At 37.5% G+C, this 18,344-nt stretch overlaps 1 protein-coding gene across 6 annotated transcripts in view; it reads left to right on the forward strand.

Moving 5' to 3' along the window:
• The first annotated feature begins 801 nt into the window (after positions 1–801).
• The window catches only part of luc7l (LUC7-like (S. cerevisiae)), a 66,403-nt gene continuing 48,860 nt past the window's right edge, over positions 802–18,344 (forward strand). For 2 of the 6 annotated variants that reach the window (XM_048617608.1, XM_048617610.1), the window contains exon 1: positions 802–1,090. In XM_048617608.1, coding sequence (XP_048473565.1) covers positions 1,030–1,090 — 61 coding nt within the window. In that variant the 5' untranslated portion in view covers positions 802–1,029. Of the gene's footprint in view, positions 1,091–1,527; positions 1,548–2,702; positions 2,719–15,629; positions 15,701–18,344 lie in introns of those variants that run through there. The other 4 variants (XM_048617611.1, XM_048617613.1, XM_048617612.1 and 1 more) reach the window with 4 other exon arrangements.

Below are 18,344 nucleotides of genomic sequence, written 5' to 3' on the forward strand. Positions count from 1 at the left end.
AAAAGTTGCAGCATGCTGCTATGCAGAGGGACCTGGGTGTCCTTGTGCATGAATCACAGAAGGTAGGTTTGCAGGTACAACAAGTAATTAGGAAGGCAAATGGAATTTTGTCCTTCATTGCTAAAGGGATTGAGATTAAAAGCGGAGAGGTTATGTTGCAGCTGTACAAGGTACTGGTGAGGCCACACCTGGAGTACTGTGTGCAGTTTTAGTCTCCTTACTTGGGAAAGGATGTACTGGCACTGGAGGGGGTGCAAAGGAGGTTCACTAGGTTGATTCCAGAGTTGAGGGGGTTGGCTTATGAGGAGAGACTGAGTAGATTGGGATTATATTCGTTGGAATTCAGAAGATTGAGGTGGGATCTTATAGAAACATATAAAATTATGAAGGGAATAGATAAGATAAACGTAGAGAGGATGTTTCCACTGGCAGGTGAAACTAGGACAAGAGGGCATAGCCTCAAGATTAGAGGGAGCAGATTTGCGACTGAATTGAGAAGGAACTTCTTCACCCAGAGGGTTGTTAATCTATGGAATTCCTTGCCCAGTGGAGTAGTTGACGCTACTTCAGTAAACGTTTTTAAAGATAAGATAGATTTTTTTTGAACAATAAAGGAATTAAGGGATACGGTGAGAACGCGGGTAAGTGGATCTGAGTCCACGAAAAGATCAGCAAAGGAGAAGTGTCTGGGGACCAGCAGTTGCAACAGTCGGACTGTTCCATTCTTTGCCTGCTCCCCTCCCCTCCCCCATGCAATTTTTGAACTTGGTGGCGTCCCCGTCACGAGCCGGGGCCGTTGGACGTGACGTCAGTTCCGGCCGAGCGGCTCGAGACGAGGGCGCTGAGCTCGAGCAAAAACAAGAGGCGGAAAAATAAAATAACCCTCGATGCAAACCAGCGGCTTTGGACGTTTTAAAAGGAAACAAAAAATCTGCGGCAAATCGGATCACTTTAGTAGCTAGCGGTATTTTTTTTTCCCGGCTTTAAAAAAAATTGTGCGGCGGATCCTGTAAAAGCCAGAGAAAAAAAATGTCGGCACAGGCCCAAATGCGAGCTATGCTCGACCAGCTCATGGGGACGTCCAGGGACGGTAAGCGCGATAATGGCAAACATTTATCCTTACTACTGTTGAAAACCGAATGTTTCCTTGTTGAATCGCAGTAAACATGTCCGCTGTGAAGAATCCGGCCAATATGGTGGAAAGAAGCCGAGGGTGCCCCTGGCTCCGCCCTGGTGCCCCGCCCCACATGCATGACGGGCGCGACTCGGCCAATGGGTGGCGGCGTCTTGCCGGAGTGACTGTGGACTTGTCCAATGGGTGGCGGCCTCTACCTGCAGTGCCGGCAGCCTACGCCAATGGGGACGTGCGCACTGGTAAACGGCCAATGCATGGAGGAAGGAGGGGCGTGGGGGGGGCCACGACTGGGCGCCGTAAATGGTCATTTATGGGGCGGGCGTCAGCCAATTGGCGTCTGAGGCTATTGTGGTGGGTGGGTCGGCCGGCCGGCCTTGGTGACTTGGGGATGCTTCAGGTGATGGTTCCGGAGGTGGGTGAGTCAGGTCTTTAAAATGAAATAAAGAACTGCCGTTGACAGAAATTTGAAACAAAGACACAAAATTGCTGGCGACACTCAGCAGGTTTGACAGCATTTATGGGAAGGAAGCAGATGAAAAGTTACCGGGCATGAAACATTAACTGTTTTCCTCCCACCGATGCAGTCAGACTGGCTGAGCTTCGCAAGTAATTTCTGTTTTTGAATCAGTTCTTTGCCTTTCTCTCTGTATTGGGAATTATACCTTCACAAGGGGCAGCTTCCGTTGATCTGGTTCACCACACTCGTGCATAATCTCCCTTGATCTTGAATTTGCAAGAAGTCTGAGAAGACAAGATCTGAAATTATTTCTGGAGTTGTGTGGTAGAGTAATTTTCTTTTGATTTACGAGTTAATATCTCTCTTTGCAATTCCCATTTTAGTTCATGTTTCCCAGTGGTTTTGTCTATAATAAAGCTTCCATTTTTTTTGCATTTCGCAAATAAACCTTATCATGCACCTGTGACACATGATATGCTGGCCGTTAGTCGCTGCCACTCTTCCTAGTTTTTTGGGTCACTACAGAGTAAAACACACAATGTGCAAATGTGTTTATGTTCAAAGGAGAAGTGTCTAGGGACCAGCAGTTGTAGCAGTTGGACTGTTCCATTCTTTACTTGGTCCCCTCCCCTCGAGTCATTAAACACATGCACTGTGTCCTAAGTACCTTTATGTAGTTTCACGGGTGTTATCAATGACAGGATTCATACAGTACTTACAGCCTTCTTGTTTAACTGGTACAATCATCACCATTGTCTTTGAAATCATTCTTAGGTGATCAATATGACTTCAAATCCCATGCACTTATGAAATATCTGACTTGGGCGAAGGTTTTTTTATTTCTGATCTTAATCTGTATCTTTCTGCAACACTATGGATCATACTCCGTGTATGAACAATCATAAAGTCTGTATTGCATCATTAGGGCCAAAAAAAATTTAGAAAGCAACCAGTTAGCAAGGATTAGGTCCAGCATTTGATAACCCTTTGATTTTTTTCTATATTTCTTTTGTCTTTCTAAATCTTTGTTTAAACAGTGAGTGCTGAAGACATCGGGGGTAAATGGCTTGGAGAGGAGTTACCAACGGTATGAGGGAACTAAATTAACACACATACAACTGAAGTGGTGAGAGTCCCTCTTTTAAAGTCACCATAACTCCATCTGTCTGTCACTAGTGAAGACAATCTGATAATTCCCAAGTAACATTACTTGAGAATGTAATGAGAAGTAAATTGTATTCTAGAACTATACTAATTTCTGACCAGGGATAACTGCTGTTTTGATTAATCATTTTTACCTAATTCACAGAGGGAATATGGAGATGTCCTAACAAATACATTTGTTTGTCAAAAGTGCACTAAAATGAGAAAAACAAGTTTTCTTTGAAAACTTCATTCGAAATTCGTTGCATCACAAGATGCAGGTTTTGGGATCTTTAGGTTTGTTTGCTGGTAAGCGATGGAAATTTTTCATTTTCATTTTTTAATAGGGATTTCCACTCACAAGATGGGTCTGATCCTGAAAAGCGCATCTAACTCTTGTAATCCAAGTTAGTCCAAACAGTAAAGCCTAAGCAAGTCCTGTTCAAAGGCAAGATACTCTGGACGCTGGAAATCTAAAATAAAAGCAAGTAATGCTGGGCACACTGAGGTCAGTTGCATCTGTGGAGAGAGAAACAGTTCACATTTCAGGTTGAACTGACTTTTCATCAGAAGTTTCATCTTGATGTGAAACAATAACTTTCTTTTCACAGATGCTGTAAGACCTGTTGAGTCTTTACAGCATTTTTTTGTTCTTGGTACACAATTCCTGCCCTGTTTTATAACTCAGCTAATTGACTGAAGTCAATAATGCTGTAAGTTTATTATAGTTGAAGTTTATTGTTAAAGCAAGGTCATGGCTGTGGTAGAATTTAATGGTTGGATCCACAATCTTTTTTCTCTGTATTTTGAAATTTTTCATGTGGAATAAGAATTCTTTAAGCCAATTGCTCTGTTAAAAAATGTTTGACAAATGCATTTAATGATTGGCACGTTCAGGTGTATATCATTCGGGGCTAACCTTTCAAGGTAAATGTAACTTGGCCAATATTCTACTGGTCCTGGGAGTTAAAACCAACCAAAGGCTTGTTAATTTGTCATGGCTTAATAGATAATTGCATGTAGCTGTCTTGATATTGGATTGACTCGTGCATAGTATCATGCACTTGCAGATTCAGAACCCCAGGTCTGTAGTGTGCTTTTTATATCGCGATAATGAATAATTTCACTACTGAACATTATAGCTTAGGACTTTGTCACTTCTCACCTTGAGGTGATCCGTATCAATAAAGTCGCGATGAGGGTACTGTCTTCAGTTTCACCTCCTGCATTCACAAAGCAAACAATCTAATTGGATGTCTCTCCTCTCCACCCTTCTATTTGCAATTCAGACGAACATTATATTTGTGTCTCATAGTTTTGTTTTCATCTTATTGAGAAAATATGCACCAAAATATCTTCTAAATATCCATATTTATAAAGTTCTTCATTTTTAGTAATTCTATTAAGTGAACAAGCATTGATAAATTGTAAACTAAAAGTAGTAATTTTCTTTTGGTTTCTTTGATTTTTGTTAAATCCAGCAAAAAGCATGTATTGAGAGAATGATATTACAGTCTTGAATCTCAGACTTAGGAGGAGCACTGCTTTGTCAATTCACAATTAGTGATTTTTGATTTGTATTATGTATATTATTCCTGGCTTCCATTACCACAATTTTTTTGCCTTGAAGATGAAATGAAATATAATTGTTGTTTGTTCATTTAAAATAATTATAATAGGAAAGGTAAATTACCCCATAAAAGAAGAACTTAGGGTGCTTTAAAAATGTTGAAAGACTTCACAGTGATGCAATACAGCTTGAGGTGAATGTGTCAAAAATTAGGTTTTAATTCTGGAATAAATTTAATCTACATCATTTCATGAATTATACATTTTTAAAAATTTTCATAGATATCAAAGTGGATTTCAGATAATGTGTGGATATACAAGCCGGGGTCAGAAATTTAATTCGACCTCCAATTCAAAAGTATACAGCCTGTCCTTATTTTTATATGGCATTGATTCTATAATTTTAGTTGTAATTAAGCCTAATCCAGGGCAATTTGTGAAGCAGAAACAGAGTTTTCTGAAACTTTGGAGTTACTTTCCTGGCTACACAGAAGGAATGAGGTGCAAAAATGAGGCTTCATTAAAGGGAGGAGGATGTCATCACATGGAAACAAGTTTACATTAACCATTTCAATAAACCATCCTACTATCTCTTAACATTCCAAAGTTGTTTTTTGTTGAAGCTGGTGAATATCTGAAATAGTTCCTAAAAGTCAACAGTGACAAATGTAGGGGGGGTGGCAATTATTACAAACCAAATTAACATTGGAATACGGCATTCAGTCCTTTAGACCATTACCATCGTTTTAATGGATTGGGCAGAGACTTGTTTTCAAAATAACTGAAACACTAAGAAAGGATAACAGTGCACAAGCTGGAGTCAGTACATTTTACTGAGGTGAGAGGCAGTGGTGTAGTGATAATGTCATTGGACCAGTAATTAAGAACCTCAAGCTATTGTTCTGAGGACATAGGCTCAAATCTTGCCATGGCAGATGGTGAAATTTGAATTCAATAAAAATCCAGAATTAAAAGGTAGTCTAATGGCAGCCATCAATTGTAAAACCTATTTGATCTACTAATGTTCTTTTTGGGGAAGGAAATCTGCTGTCCTCACTTGGTCTGACCTGCAAGTGCCTACAAACCCGTAGCAATATGATTGACCCTGAAATAGCCTTGAGAGCCACTCAGTTAAAGGACAACTAGGGTTGGGCCACAAATGCTAGCCTTGATAGTGATGCCCACATCTCATACAAGAATGGGAAAAAAATGAATTGTGTTCATAGAGTCAAAGATTTATATAGCACAGGTCACTGAACGTTGCATTGGTGCATCTTAGGAGCTATGTCATAACCTGATTGATTGGATGTCATCACCAGAATGGTGGATGAAAATGATCTGGCTCATTACTTATTACTTACAAAAACCAATTCATAAAGTGCTGCATAGATGGGAAAATAAAAAAACTGGAGCAGTGGGGATTGAAACTTAATATGGTAGGATTACTGAGGTCTGTTGCATCTTTTGGAGAGAGAAATAGTTCACATTTTGGGTTGAGCTGACTTTTCATCAAATTGTGAATAAAAATTGATCTGGTGGATGTTTTTAGTTTTAAAGTTTCAGTGGTAACACCATTCTTTTCACTAATGAAGTTTATGCTGATGTTTTGGAGTCGAGAATCTTTTGGGCATAAGAATCTTCTGGGAGTTTTCCTGGCCTAATTTGGCCTAATATTTATCCATTCTATCTTGTTTGTTGCTCATTTAATTAGCATTAATTAAATACTAAATTTATGGTTTGTGCTTGAAGTTCTACTGTGATGTCGCATTTTTTTCCTCAAGGAAGAGAAAATTACAATGGAGAAAATAAGGGAAGTGAGTGTAGCTACTGCTGTTTTTGTACTCTCCAGCTATTAATGTTATTCATTGGACATGTAATTCTGTGTGTTTTACTGTGATGTGTTCTAATGTCTAGTGGAACTTGCAAAAGCTTGTTCAAGTTGTAAACAGTGTCTGTCTGGCTGTTCTAAAATTTACTACAAAAGTTTACACTAATGAATTTTTAAAGTGGGATATACATTACAGAAACTGACCATTTGACCCATCCAATCTGCGCCAGTTTTTATTCTTCATGTCAGCCTCCACTCATCATTTCTCATCTAAATCTACCAACTCTTCTCTCCTTTGCCGCCTTGTCTAGTTTTCCTTGAATACATCCATATTTGCTTCAACACTCCCTGTATTAGCAAGTTCCACATTCTCAGCGCTCTTTGGTGAAAGGTGTGTCTTCTGAATTTCATATCAGACTTCTTGGTGCTTGTGATGTTGAAGGCTTCACTTAAGCTCTTTGACACAATTTGCAATGAAAAATTATTTTCTACAACACTTTCCATTGTCATTTTGTGAGATACCATAGTGGTAATAAGAACAGTTTTTTACTGTTTGAACTAAATTCCTTGGCGAAAGTTCATTCCAGTGAACTGTCAAACTTGGAGTCATTCTCGCTCATTTTCAGGACCCCAAAACTGTTGACTGTCTTATTTCTCAATGCTTCCTTCAAGTTTTCAAAGCCACACTTGGCATCACCTCTCATTTTTTATGATTCTCTTATTTATTTCAATCATGTTGGTTTCTGCATTATGAGCCTTTGTTCACTCATGGATTTTAATTTAGAGAATGGAAAAAGACAGAAGAGTATAGAACATCAAATCTGTTTGACTACCACCGTCCCTATCCTTGATCTCTAGACCAGAGCCAAATTGTCATTGTACTTTCTTGGTTAGTATCGACAACTCAAAACTCTCTTTCATGACTGACCACTTTTTTTGGCTGCCACCTATTCATCCTCTATTTTCACCTTGAACACAAAATTCAAGGAGCTAGTTCCTGCTATTGTGTCAAATGAATTATCTTTTCTGGCTGTTCTGGTGTTTCTTTTATCAATTTGCTGCCAACTGACACCATGCCCCACTACACGCCCATAGTTTTCTCATGTCATCCATGAAGCTATCTCAGTGACTGCCCTATTTTTATTTTGTTTCCATCTTTTGCCCGTTTTTTTACAAACCTTGTCAACTTTTCTATGTTTTCTATGCAGCCCTGCTTATCTAACAGATCCTACCGTACTTTCCTCAGAAAAATCCATCCCTGTATTCAACTACTGAATCCACACCCCATTTTTCTCTCATATCCTGGAACATGTTTTGGAGTAAAGAATGCTGTTCATTATTCTTCCATCAGTCTTCCACACTGCCCACAGCATTGACTCCGACTCAGACTGATGAGGATCCAGATTGCTGGAGACAAACAGCTATGTCATTGGATTTAACAGCTGGCCTTGGAATCTTTATAAAACAAAGGTCCACTTTATTGACAATAGAGAGAAATTCCATTGATTAGATGAATTCTGTCTAAATGTCTGGGATTGCAAAAGCTGGCAAAAGGTATCACTCAATTTTAGAAAGCACTTAAACTAGTTAAGAAAGGAAGCGGTATAAAAATATTTACAGGTAGCTTTACTCACCTAGAATATTAAATAGATTTTAAACACACAATGAATACAGGAAGAATGCAGGAATGATGAATAAATCAAAGTAAGTTGATGTGAGATTTTAAATTGTTTTATGTATGTATTAGGCATGTTGTGAACAGGTTGTTAGAATTGTAACCTTATATATAGTGTTGGAAAAATTGGATGTATTAAGCATTTTTGAGAATTAGTTTGATAAAAGCAGTGAGGCAGAAATTCACTGAAAAGATTACAAGTAATTCAAAACAAATAGAGGAACTCAGAGGGTATGTGTTACCAATGTTAACTGTGAAAATCTAACAGCTAGGGGAGACTTTATTTTGCCCCATTATGTTCAAGTAATCCAAATAGGGCCTAATTAGTGACATAAAAACGAAGTACTGTGAACGCTGGAAGTCTGAAATAAAAACAAAGTGCTGGAGAAACTCACCATCTGCAGAGAGACAAAGAAGAGTTAGTGTTTCAAATCTGATATAACTTCTTCAGAACTGATTATTGATAATTTTTGGAGACCCCGGGTCAGACATCTGTATTTAATGAATATGGAAACAAATTGCAAATAATTTTAGTATAAAATGCCAACTTTTATTGGTGCTTTAAATTTTTCTGGAGTTCAGTGGTCTGATGGTTTACCCCCTGTGTAAAGTGCAATGGAAATAAATGTTGAAGTAAGAAATCTTTCTTGTCCCAGTATGTTAACGAAATAGGGATAATAGATGAGACTAAGGTTAATCATATATTAAATCTCATATTTAATAATGACCCTGGTCTTCTGTTTGGTGTGGAGAAACATCTGGGTGACCGTGACCGCAACGTTAGATGGTTCTGATGGGTGGAACTTGCAACTTGCACAAGATTTCAGAAGAGCAATTTCCATAAAATGGCAGACAGTTTGGAATGGAAAAATTTGGACCCCTACTGGATGGCAATGAAACCAAAAAAATGTGGAAGACAAATACATGGGAATGATGGTGGCGGGATGGTAATGTGATTGGACTATTTTCCAAAGAACCAGGCTAATTCTTAAGGACACATTTCAAAACAAATTAAAAACAAACAATCTTTTCACAACTCCGAACAGTAAAGGATGCCTTATGCATATCACTGCAGTTTTGCAACTGACTTTTTTGCCTGCCTAATGATCCAATTCTGCTCAGTTCTAAACACCAGTTCAAATCCTACTACAGCAACTGGAATAAAAGCTAGTCTTAGAGGTTAACAGGACAACTAACATTAATTGATGTAAAAACCCATCTGGCTTATTAATGCTCCTAAGGGAAGTCAGTCAGCCAGCCTTGCCTGATCTGGCCAACATGTAGCTGCAGACCCACAGGACCCTTGGAATTACCTGCATACCACTCAGCACAAGTTCAGTTAGGTATGTTGGCCTTACCAATGTTGCCTGCATCCCTTCAAAGATGGTTTTTAAAAATGAAAGGGGGAAGATTGCATTAAAAACGCTAAGGTGTCTGTTTTGTTTTTAAAAGACATAAAATGTAAACAAATAGTTCTCTGTTACATTTTACTCAGTTCTGGGTGTTAAGTAAATGCAAGGTGTTTTAAATTAAACACATCTAATACTTAGCAGAGTTTAAGGAATAACAAAACAAAAGGTTGCTTTAGATCAACCCATAGTCTGATGAAAAAAGATCACAGAATTGTGGAAGGAATTGAGAAAGCCTTTTCGGTTATGTGAATAATCAGAGAAGTGTTGGAGACTATCATGGACTATTGATGGATGTTGAGAGAATGGTTATAAAGTGGATGTACCATAATTATTAATTGATTGTATTGGCCATCACTTTTGGAAGATGATGCTCGACTATTGAAATTGAACAATTTTAAAGATGATAGTAATTATAAACAAGATGAATATGTTATTTTGGATTTAAAATGGTAGAGTTGCCTGGCCAGGTAATAGTCACTTAAGGTACCTCAGAGGTTGGACACATGCTATCCATATAGCTAACCCATTATTTTAAAAGCGCACTGCACCCTGCAGTGGTTCCTGTAGGCTTGAAACAGTTCAATGTGATTAACCTTTTATTTAAAAAGGGAGCAGATAACTATAAGCCCAAAAATAGAAATTGCTGGAAAAGCTCAGCAGGTCTGGCAGCATCTGTGAAGAGAAATCAGAGTTAACATTTTAGGTTGAGTGACCCTTCCTCAAAATAGTTCTGAGGAAGGATCACTCAACCCGAAACATTAACTCTGATTTCAGTCCACATGCTGCCAGATCTGCTGAGCTTTTCCAGCAGTTTCTATTTTTGTCTCTGATTTACAGCATCCACAGTTCTTTTGGTTTTTATTAACTATAAGCCCATCAGTTTGAAATCACTTGCAGCAAAGGTGCTCAATAGAATTTTTAGTAACACAATATGATGTCCCAGGAGAGAAACAAATGAAGGACGCACAACAGCTCTTCTTAAAAATGACATGACTTGCATATCAATTGTATTTTTTGATTGGATCTTTTTAAGATGTTTTGAAAATACAAGCACTTTTTGCTTTCTGGAAAAGGTATAAATTGTTCCTGCCAAGTCTTGGTAAAACTGAAATCATCCTTTGGTCTCCAGCAAACACCTGTTTGCCACAGATCTTTACCTTCACTAATTTCTCTGACTTACAGTTTAGACTAAACCTTAGTGCTCTGAATCTTGATGCACATCTTTATCCCAAGTTTAGCCTCCACATCTGATGCACCATCAGAATTTTTGTTTGCTTCTCCACAGCTTTAATACCTTCAGACCTGATTTCTCAAGTGGCTTTCTTGACAAGTTTCTTTCTAATAGAAAAACAACAACTCATCCAACATGCCAAAGCTTGTGCTCTCATTGCCCCTGTGCTTGCTGTTCACCAGCTACTTCACCGATATTGTCTGCTCCTTCACATCCTTCATGATCATGTCTTACTACATAATCTTCATCTGTGTGTCCTTAGCCATAACCCCGCTCCCTTGTTCTTCATATCAATGACTCCTTTTTGAAAGACTACTCTGCTATTTTTGCCAATCCTCTCTGCTGTTGAAAAGCATTTCTTTTTCTCTTTAATGTATTTGGACCCTATCTCCCGTGCATCCCAATTCCCACTTATACTTTTTCTCCCACTTTTATTTAAATTTTCAAAAAAATAGATATGTAATTTCATTCAAAGAAGTGTCAAACTTTGTGTCTAAAGCAGAGGGGAAATGGGTTATGTGGGTTACCTTGGTCCAAAACGTTTATACATCTGATGGATAAGTCACAGATCAGGAATAGGTGCCTGTCACTGACAATAATGACTTGGATTAAAATTTTCTGTGCAGTTAGACATCTCCTGTTAAACTGATGTTATACTTCTGCCATACTTGTTTATGGGTTTAACACAATAACTACATGACAACCTGAATCAGCCCACAGAAAACTAATATTCCTCTTTAGATGCCTGATTTATTTTTATATCAGTTTTTGAATTGTAGTTATTTTAGATAAATAAGTTGAGTTGTCTCTTTTTCTCAGAATGTAGTCCTCAGGTATGTTCCTTTTGGGACAAGGTATTACCCACACAGTATTGGAACTTCTTCTATCCACACAGCCTGCTGCACCTTTTGTAATAAATAGCTAGCGCCTGAGCTAGAATTCTTCTCGCATGGAAGTTTTTGCTTGATTTGGTAGTATTCTTGTCTGTGAGTCAGAATTCTATGAGCTCAAATTCCAAAACAAGCTTAAACATATGAGCTTGGCAGGGTAAATGCTGCATTGTCTTCTGGGTAAAATTTAAACTGAGGCTTCAAAGGATTTAAAGAAAATTCAAAGCTAAACAGGGAGTTCTGTGGGCATCATGGTTGATAATTCTCCTTCAATTAACCACCATAAACAAGTTATCTGTTAATATTCTTTTTTGTTTTCTGGACCTTTGTTTTGTGCAGATTGACTGTCATGTATGACTACAAAATACCAGTAACAGCATTTCAAATGTCATGAGTTGATTGTGGAGTACTGTTAACTTGGTTGGCTGGAGGGCAATGTATAAGAGTCCAAAATTCAAGGAGTACAAATATCTCTCAGGATTGAGAGGATGAAGGATATTGGTGATATGGAGGAGCAAAGTCGTGGAAGAATTTTCAAGTGACAATAAGAACCAAATGCTGACTAACTGGCGTTCTGTTATTCAAAATACAGTGTAGGAGGTGGAAAATTCACATTTACTGTTTTACTGTTGACTTCTGAAATTAGAGGTTAGGACGTAATTTTTGAATAGATACAATAAGCTTTATTTTGCATTTGGGAGTTCCTAACTTGAATATTGGGTTACCAAAATAGAAAGTGTAATCCAGAGTAATTTAATAAACTAATCATGTATAGATATTTATAATTTTAGCTCAAACCAGTAAATCCTCTACCTTGTTACTGGATCACTAACTAGCAAAGTCTCAAGAATAAAAATAGAAAACAGTATTATGAATGGATCCTGCAGCTGATATTAGTCATTTTTAAGGGATTGGATATGAATGTATTATGTGGTTCTTGGAAAAGTATTTGTACAGACCCTGAACCGCTATGATACTTATATAAAAACAGAACTCTTTTGGATTGTTTGTAAATAGATGTCATGCCCTTGTAACTGCTGCTCGTGTTAAATGGAGCTTCTGTCCTTGTGGAGAATGATCCGAGCTGCATATTGGCGTTTGGCGCTGTTAATTTGTACTTTTCTTTTTAATGGACCACTATTCCTGAAAGAACACATCTGTATGAAATCATATTCTGGACCAACAGTATTGTACCACGAGCATCTTTTCTTGATAAATTGCACGTGATCGGACAACAGCCTGGAAGAAACCATGCAGGTCTTGTTCCAGCTTAAACAACATAACGCACAGCAACAGTACAGAAATATTTAAGGATGTGACATTCAACAATGAAATTTTGAAGGGAGTTGTTGGTGATTTGGTATATATGAGGTTCTGACTGATTGTGTTCAGAGATAGCATTGCTGAGTGTTAAATCTTGTGTAGAATTCAAGAGTAAATTCCTAGGCAGTTTCAGTCATTGAGAAACAGACTTTTTACAGTCATTTCTAAGATTTGATCATAGAAGATCTTCTAACTCTGAACTGACAGGAAGGACAGTTATGAGTGCCATGTCACATTTGATAATTTTGCTGAGATCATCCACTAATTTGATCTTAAATAGTCAACCCGACCAAATCTGTGTTTCATCCATCAGAGGTAGATGCTCTGGTTTGTGGAAAGCTTCTATATTAAAACCCTCAATGAAAGTGCCTTGTCCAGTGGTGACTGTTTGGATGTGGTATTTATGTTTGAGCTCATCAGCTATCTACTGAGACAAAGCACTTGCCTTTTGAAAAAGTTCACTGAGCATTGTTCAAGCCTATCATTCCCTTTGGTAGGACATTTAGTTGGTAAGTATGTGGGTTTCTTTAACTGAGCAGAGTTTTTTTTCATAAATATATGGAAGTACATGTACAGAAATGTGTGTCTGTGATGCTTGTTTAAATGGATTGTCTTGTGTTTTGTTGGTCCATGAAATTAATTGTGTAAATTTGTTGTTCACATCGCTTTGCATTTGGGGGTTATGGAAGGGCAAAGCAAAATGAATTCTCCATATAAAGAAAGCAAGTATTCTGGCTTCTAAAGAGCCTCAAAATGTTGCGCTGATCAAAACAAATGTCTTCAAAAATTCTTCTACCCATCCTATTCCTACCCAACAATCCCACTCACACACGCACACAGACTCTCTCTCAAGTGGAGGAAAAATGTGATAGAATGCTGAGTTACCAAACACTGATGCATTCCACCTATTATCCTGAAATGAAAATCAAGCTGTTTGTTGTATCACCCACTGGCTGAAGTCTAGAAATTAGTAGGCCCTTTAAGAAGTAGATAACTGTTCAAAGTATTCGGAACACTGCCTCTGTTTAGTTACTTTCCTCAGAAGGTTTGAACTGAAGTCTCCACAAGTGATGAGATTTTTTACTCTTTAAATTGGTGTTGTCCGGTAGGAAATGCTGGCAAGTCACAGGTGGAGCGATGGTAACATTGTTTTAATAAAAGAGAAATACCTAACCACATGCAATTCCTATATCACCAAAGAAGTAAAATATGTGCAACCAACAAAAACACTGTTTTTATCTTAATATTTATCAACAGTTCTTCAGAAGTATTAAGATATAATGTATACACCACACAAATGCATATTGAGAGCACATGCCCAGGCATGTCTGTTGCTCATTTTTAAACCTACATTCAGAAATCCACATCCATATTCCCATTCAGTTCCAAGTGGCTAGTGTCTAAATTGCACAGCTTTACTTTGCCATGCTTTGTACACATGGGTTTTAGAAATGCTTCTCACATTAGTTCATCTCTCATAGTATTGCACATGGGAAGTCGTGGCTAATTGTAGTCATCAAATGAAGCAATGGTTGAGGTAAACAAAACCAAATCACACCAAATTGATTTGATTCACGTATTACAATCTGTCTTTATTATTTTCATGTTTGTTATGAATTCCTAAGTTGCTTTTTACGTTCATAAGGTGGATTTGTCACTGGCAGGGCCAGTATTTATTGACTATCATCTTCAATAATGAAAGGGCACGAATGCAGCATACAAGTTTATGATGGCAGTTTCTGTATAAATGCGAGCAAAGGAATTAATGGAAAAAGTTATCAGGAATTGTGAGCAAAGTAAAAATTTTAATAAAAGTTTTACTGCAGCTACTAACCAACCCAGTAGTTTTAAACAGCACACAGCAGTTTGACGAGTATGTATTAGCAGCTTTCAGGAATTTCAATGCCATAGTTATTTTGTAATTTGATAATAGGTTCCACCAGTGCACCTCTTTGGGAAGACTCACTTTTGTGTTGTTGCTGATCTTTAAAAATTTCTATCTTTAAAGCTAGGAGTCTCATAATTGTGTAGTTTATGATTCACAAACTGATAAAATATAGATTATGAAAGTGTCAGTTCAGGATAAGAGTCAACTCACAACTCACATTAATGAATTTAGTGGAATGGAATGGTAAAGCAGAAAAAGTGTTGAAAATGAATGTTTCTGGAGAATTTTCTAAGGTCAACTTTACTGTTATTCAAAGCACATTGCTGCATCATGACAGATAGTACTTGGACACCAGAGTTGATTCAATGAAACGATGTAGATGTACAAAAGGTTTCTACACTAACATTCTGTACTGAAATATATTTTCAGAAGAAAGTATGAATTTTTGCTAAATTTGTTGTGGATAGATTCATCGATGTTAACAGTGTTCTGTGATGAGCCTTACATAGAAATGATCAAAGCCATATAATCCCACAACTTTTTTAAAATTTCTCTGAGCAACCTGTGTAAAGTCATCCATTGACCTATGTTCCTAGTAGTTCTTTAAAGAAGATAAATGGTTGTAATGTAGGGGCAATGGAAATCCCATGCTGCAGTTAAAAGTCACACTGATGTGGAGTACATACTTGGCAGTGCGAGATTGCAGAATTATTTCCTCCCTGTTCCTGCTTTGATTTAGTAACAGATTTGAAATGTTACTTTGTGGTTTTTTGGGGTGGTGAGAAGTCAGAATTGACTTAGTATGCTTAATAGTTACAGTAATTGGGAGAGATATGGAACGGTCTATAAAACTCTAAGCTGTCAATTACAGCAAGTCAAAATTTAATTATTTAAACTGGAAGGAAAAGACTCCTTTTATATTTAAAGGATTTGGGTTGCATATAATTACAAAGCTTATTTTTTTCCTCCCTCCAGGACATGTAATATTGCAGTTAGATGCATTGTTGAATTTGCTGGGCGTTACTCTTTTTTTTCCTATACAAACTGAACAATTTGGCCCCTTGTTTTATTTATAAAGGTTCAGTGTATCTTTGCCTGCCTACTTCAATCTGCAAGGGAGTTACAGAAACACCCCGCGTTCATCGAGCCGTGAGTCATGACTAATTTTTCCAGCTGTGTTAATAAATGTGGACAAGGAAACAGTCAATTTTCATAGCTGCAATATACAAAGATACAGTGTACACAACAGTGGAAAATGAATAAACTGCAATGCAGTAGCAGCTCTGGCCAGACCAATTTGATATGTAGGTTTACTTCAGTTTTGGGGGATTCAATAGAAAAGACACTACTGCTAACCTGCATGCAGCAATTTGAGACCACTAGATTTAAACTGGGACACGTATTTGCTAGATACATTCTGTGATTTTAATTGCAATGTTTGCTCATATCAAGAAACAAATTTGGTCAGGATTTGCCACTTATTATTGCAATGGGTTTGAATGCAACTTTGCTGTTTATTGGGTCATTAGAATTGGATGTTCACTCTGAAGCTGTTTTTTTTTCGGGGAGATGGTGATACTAAACGTGAATTGGCTTGGGTGTGCAATGCAGCTGTAGCTCCAGGTCTAAAACGAAAAGCCTACAAAGTTGCTTAATCTGAAATTAACATTCATTTTGAGTCAAGGTTGTACTTTAAGAGTAATGAAGATAATACTCTAACTAAAATCACATTGATAGGCCATTCAAGCAGAATAGCCACTAGTGTTATCCAAGCTGTTGTAATGAAGGCACAATCTTAATTAAATCCTGTTGATACAAATCTAGAAAATCTTGCCATGTCATGTCTGAGAGAATTTTGTATTTATATTTCATCAGCTGCACATGAAAATGGACATGGACTATCCAAGAAATTATGACTGTATATCATTGTGGAAACACTGAGACAGTTTCTTCTCTCCCTCATTTGAGTGCAGCCATGTAGGATAGGGCAAGTTTTACAGACTGATCAGCTCTATTCATATACATCCTACTGGCATGCTTTTCTGCAGACGGAAGGTAGAGATGATCTTTTGAGTTGACTGTTCTAGTCATATGTATCCAAAGTTGTCAGATGTGCTGAGGAGCAGTGATCTGATTCGGTTTCTGCAAAATAAAAATTTGTAAATTGCTAATGGACAAAACCGCACAGATTCATCATAATAAATACACAGATTTGATCTCTGTTGCAGAACTATGGCTGGGCACATCCATTGCTCCCAGAAAACTCAACTAATGTTTTTGCTGGTCCATGAGGTAATTTTCTTCATGTTGTATTTTAGTTCCAGTATCCTTAAGTCTAGTTTTTTTTTGCTCCTTGAGTCTACTTGGATCTGACACTCTGATCCTGGAATTGACATCCTTGTTTAGTGTTTCTAAAATTGTGTATTGTGAATGTGAACAAGTATAGAAAACTTCACAATAAGTACTTTGATCAATTTGTTAGATATATGAAGATAATGAAAACAATGGGATTTCCCTCAATCAAAGTTCATAATGACTGTGTTTTTTCACAAGAGTGTTCCTGGTTTAGGTGCAGTTGAAAATAATAGCATCACTCCTGACTGGCAATTTTCTGTCTAGAAGTTGAAAACATTCAGTGGTTTTGTGCCTTTTTCACTCCAGCTACACAAGCAGAAATTGTCCCTTTCCAAAATTCTGTAATGTGCATCTCATCTGTCTCTAAGTGGAGACTAAGCTGGGAGAGGAGAAATTCACTGTCTTTCTAAAGACATGCAACTTACATTCTGTTCATTCATGTTAAAATGAAATTTTTTAATGCTATTTACACTATAAATTGCTCATCCAGTGGATCCAGAAGAAATAGTGAGCAATGGAATTTACTCAATCATGTTATGAAAGTGATGGAGGAATTGAGGGGTGGATGGGAGTGGATAATCATTTGATATTGATGCGTGGCATTGTCCAGAACTTTCTGTAAGTTCCTAACCATCTGGGGCACTTTCTGTAATAAAGAGAATCTGTAACTATGTTTTTTTTAAAATTGATGTTTTGCAATAGCCCAGCTTTAAATCAAGTGGCCTTAATTGCAACAGTGTAAGAATTTAGCAGTAGATTTATTCAGTTAATGGTCTTGCTGTCATAGTCCCTCAAGACCAGTTATTAAACATTAATAAAATTGAACTAATAAAATTGAACTACTCATTGAGTAGTGTCATGATTGCCAAGGGCTTTACACACCCAAATTTCATTTGAAGGAAAAATGTGTAGAACTGTTATATACAATAGTTTGATACATCGGCATCAAGCAAGGCTTGACATTGTGCTAATAATATATGTTGCACAGCAATGTTATTGGGTACATTTGTTGGTTAAGTGCAACTGTAAAATTGTTTCCCTTTTTCTATTGACTCTATAAAGGCCATTCTTTGTGCTTCTGGGATGCACTTATACAGTTTGTGACTTATGACCATGTTCAGTTAATTAGTAAATCTGGAATTAACAGCTAGCCCTAGTGATGGTGACAATTATGCTATCATCACTGCTCATAAAGACACATTTAGATCTCCGGTGTGTTTTAGGAGGCAAAATCTGCCCAGTCTGCTTTACCTAGTGTGGCAAGTATGATTGCAGACCCAGAACAACGTGGTTGACTCTCAACTACCCTGTGACATGGCCGCTCAGCTCATAGGTAATTAGAGATGGCCTCGCTAGTGCTGCCCGCATCACGTGAAAGAATAAAACAAAATTATCACAGCCTGTACCGTTTACACCAAGTCATGGAACTTAGTTCAAT

The sequence above is a fragment of the Rhincodon typus genome, chromosome 37 (assembly GCF_021869965.1).
Source record: "Rhincodon typus isolate 14 chromosome 37, sRhiTyp1.1, whole genome shotgun sequence".
NCBI lineage: Eukaryota > Metazoa > Chordata > Chondrichthyes > Orectolobiformes > Rhincodontidae > Rhincodon > Rhincodon typus.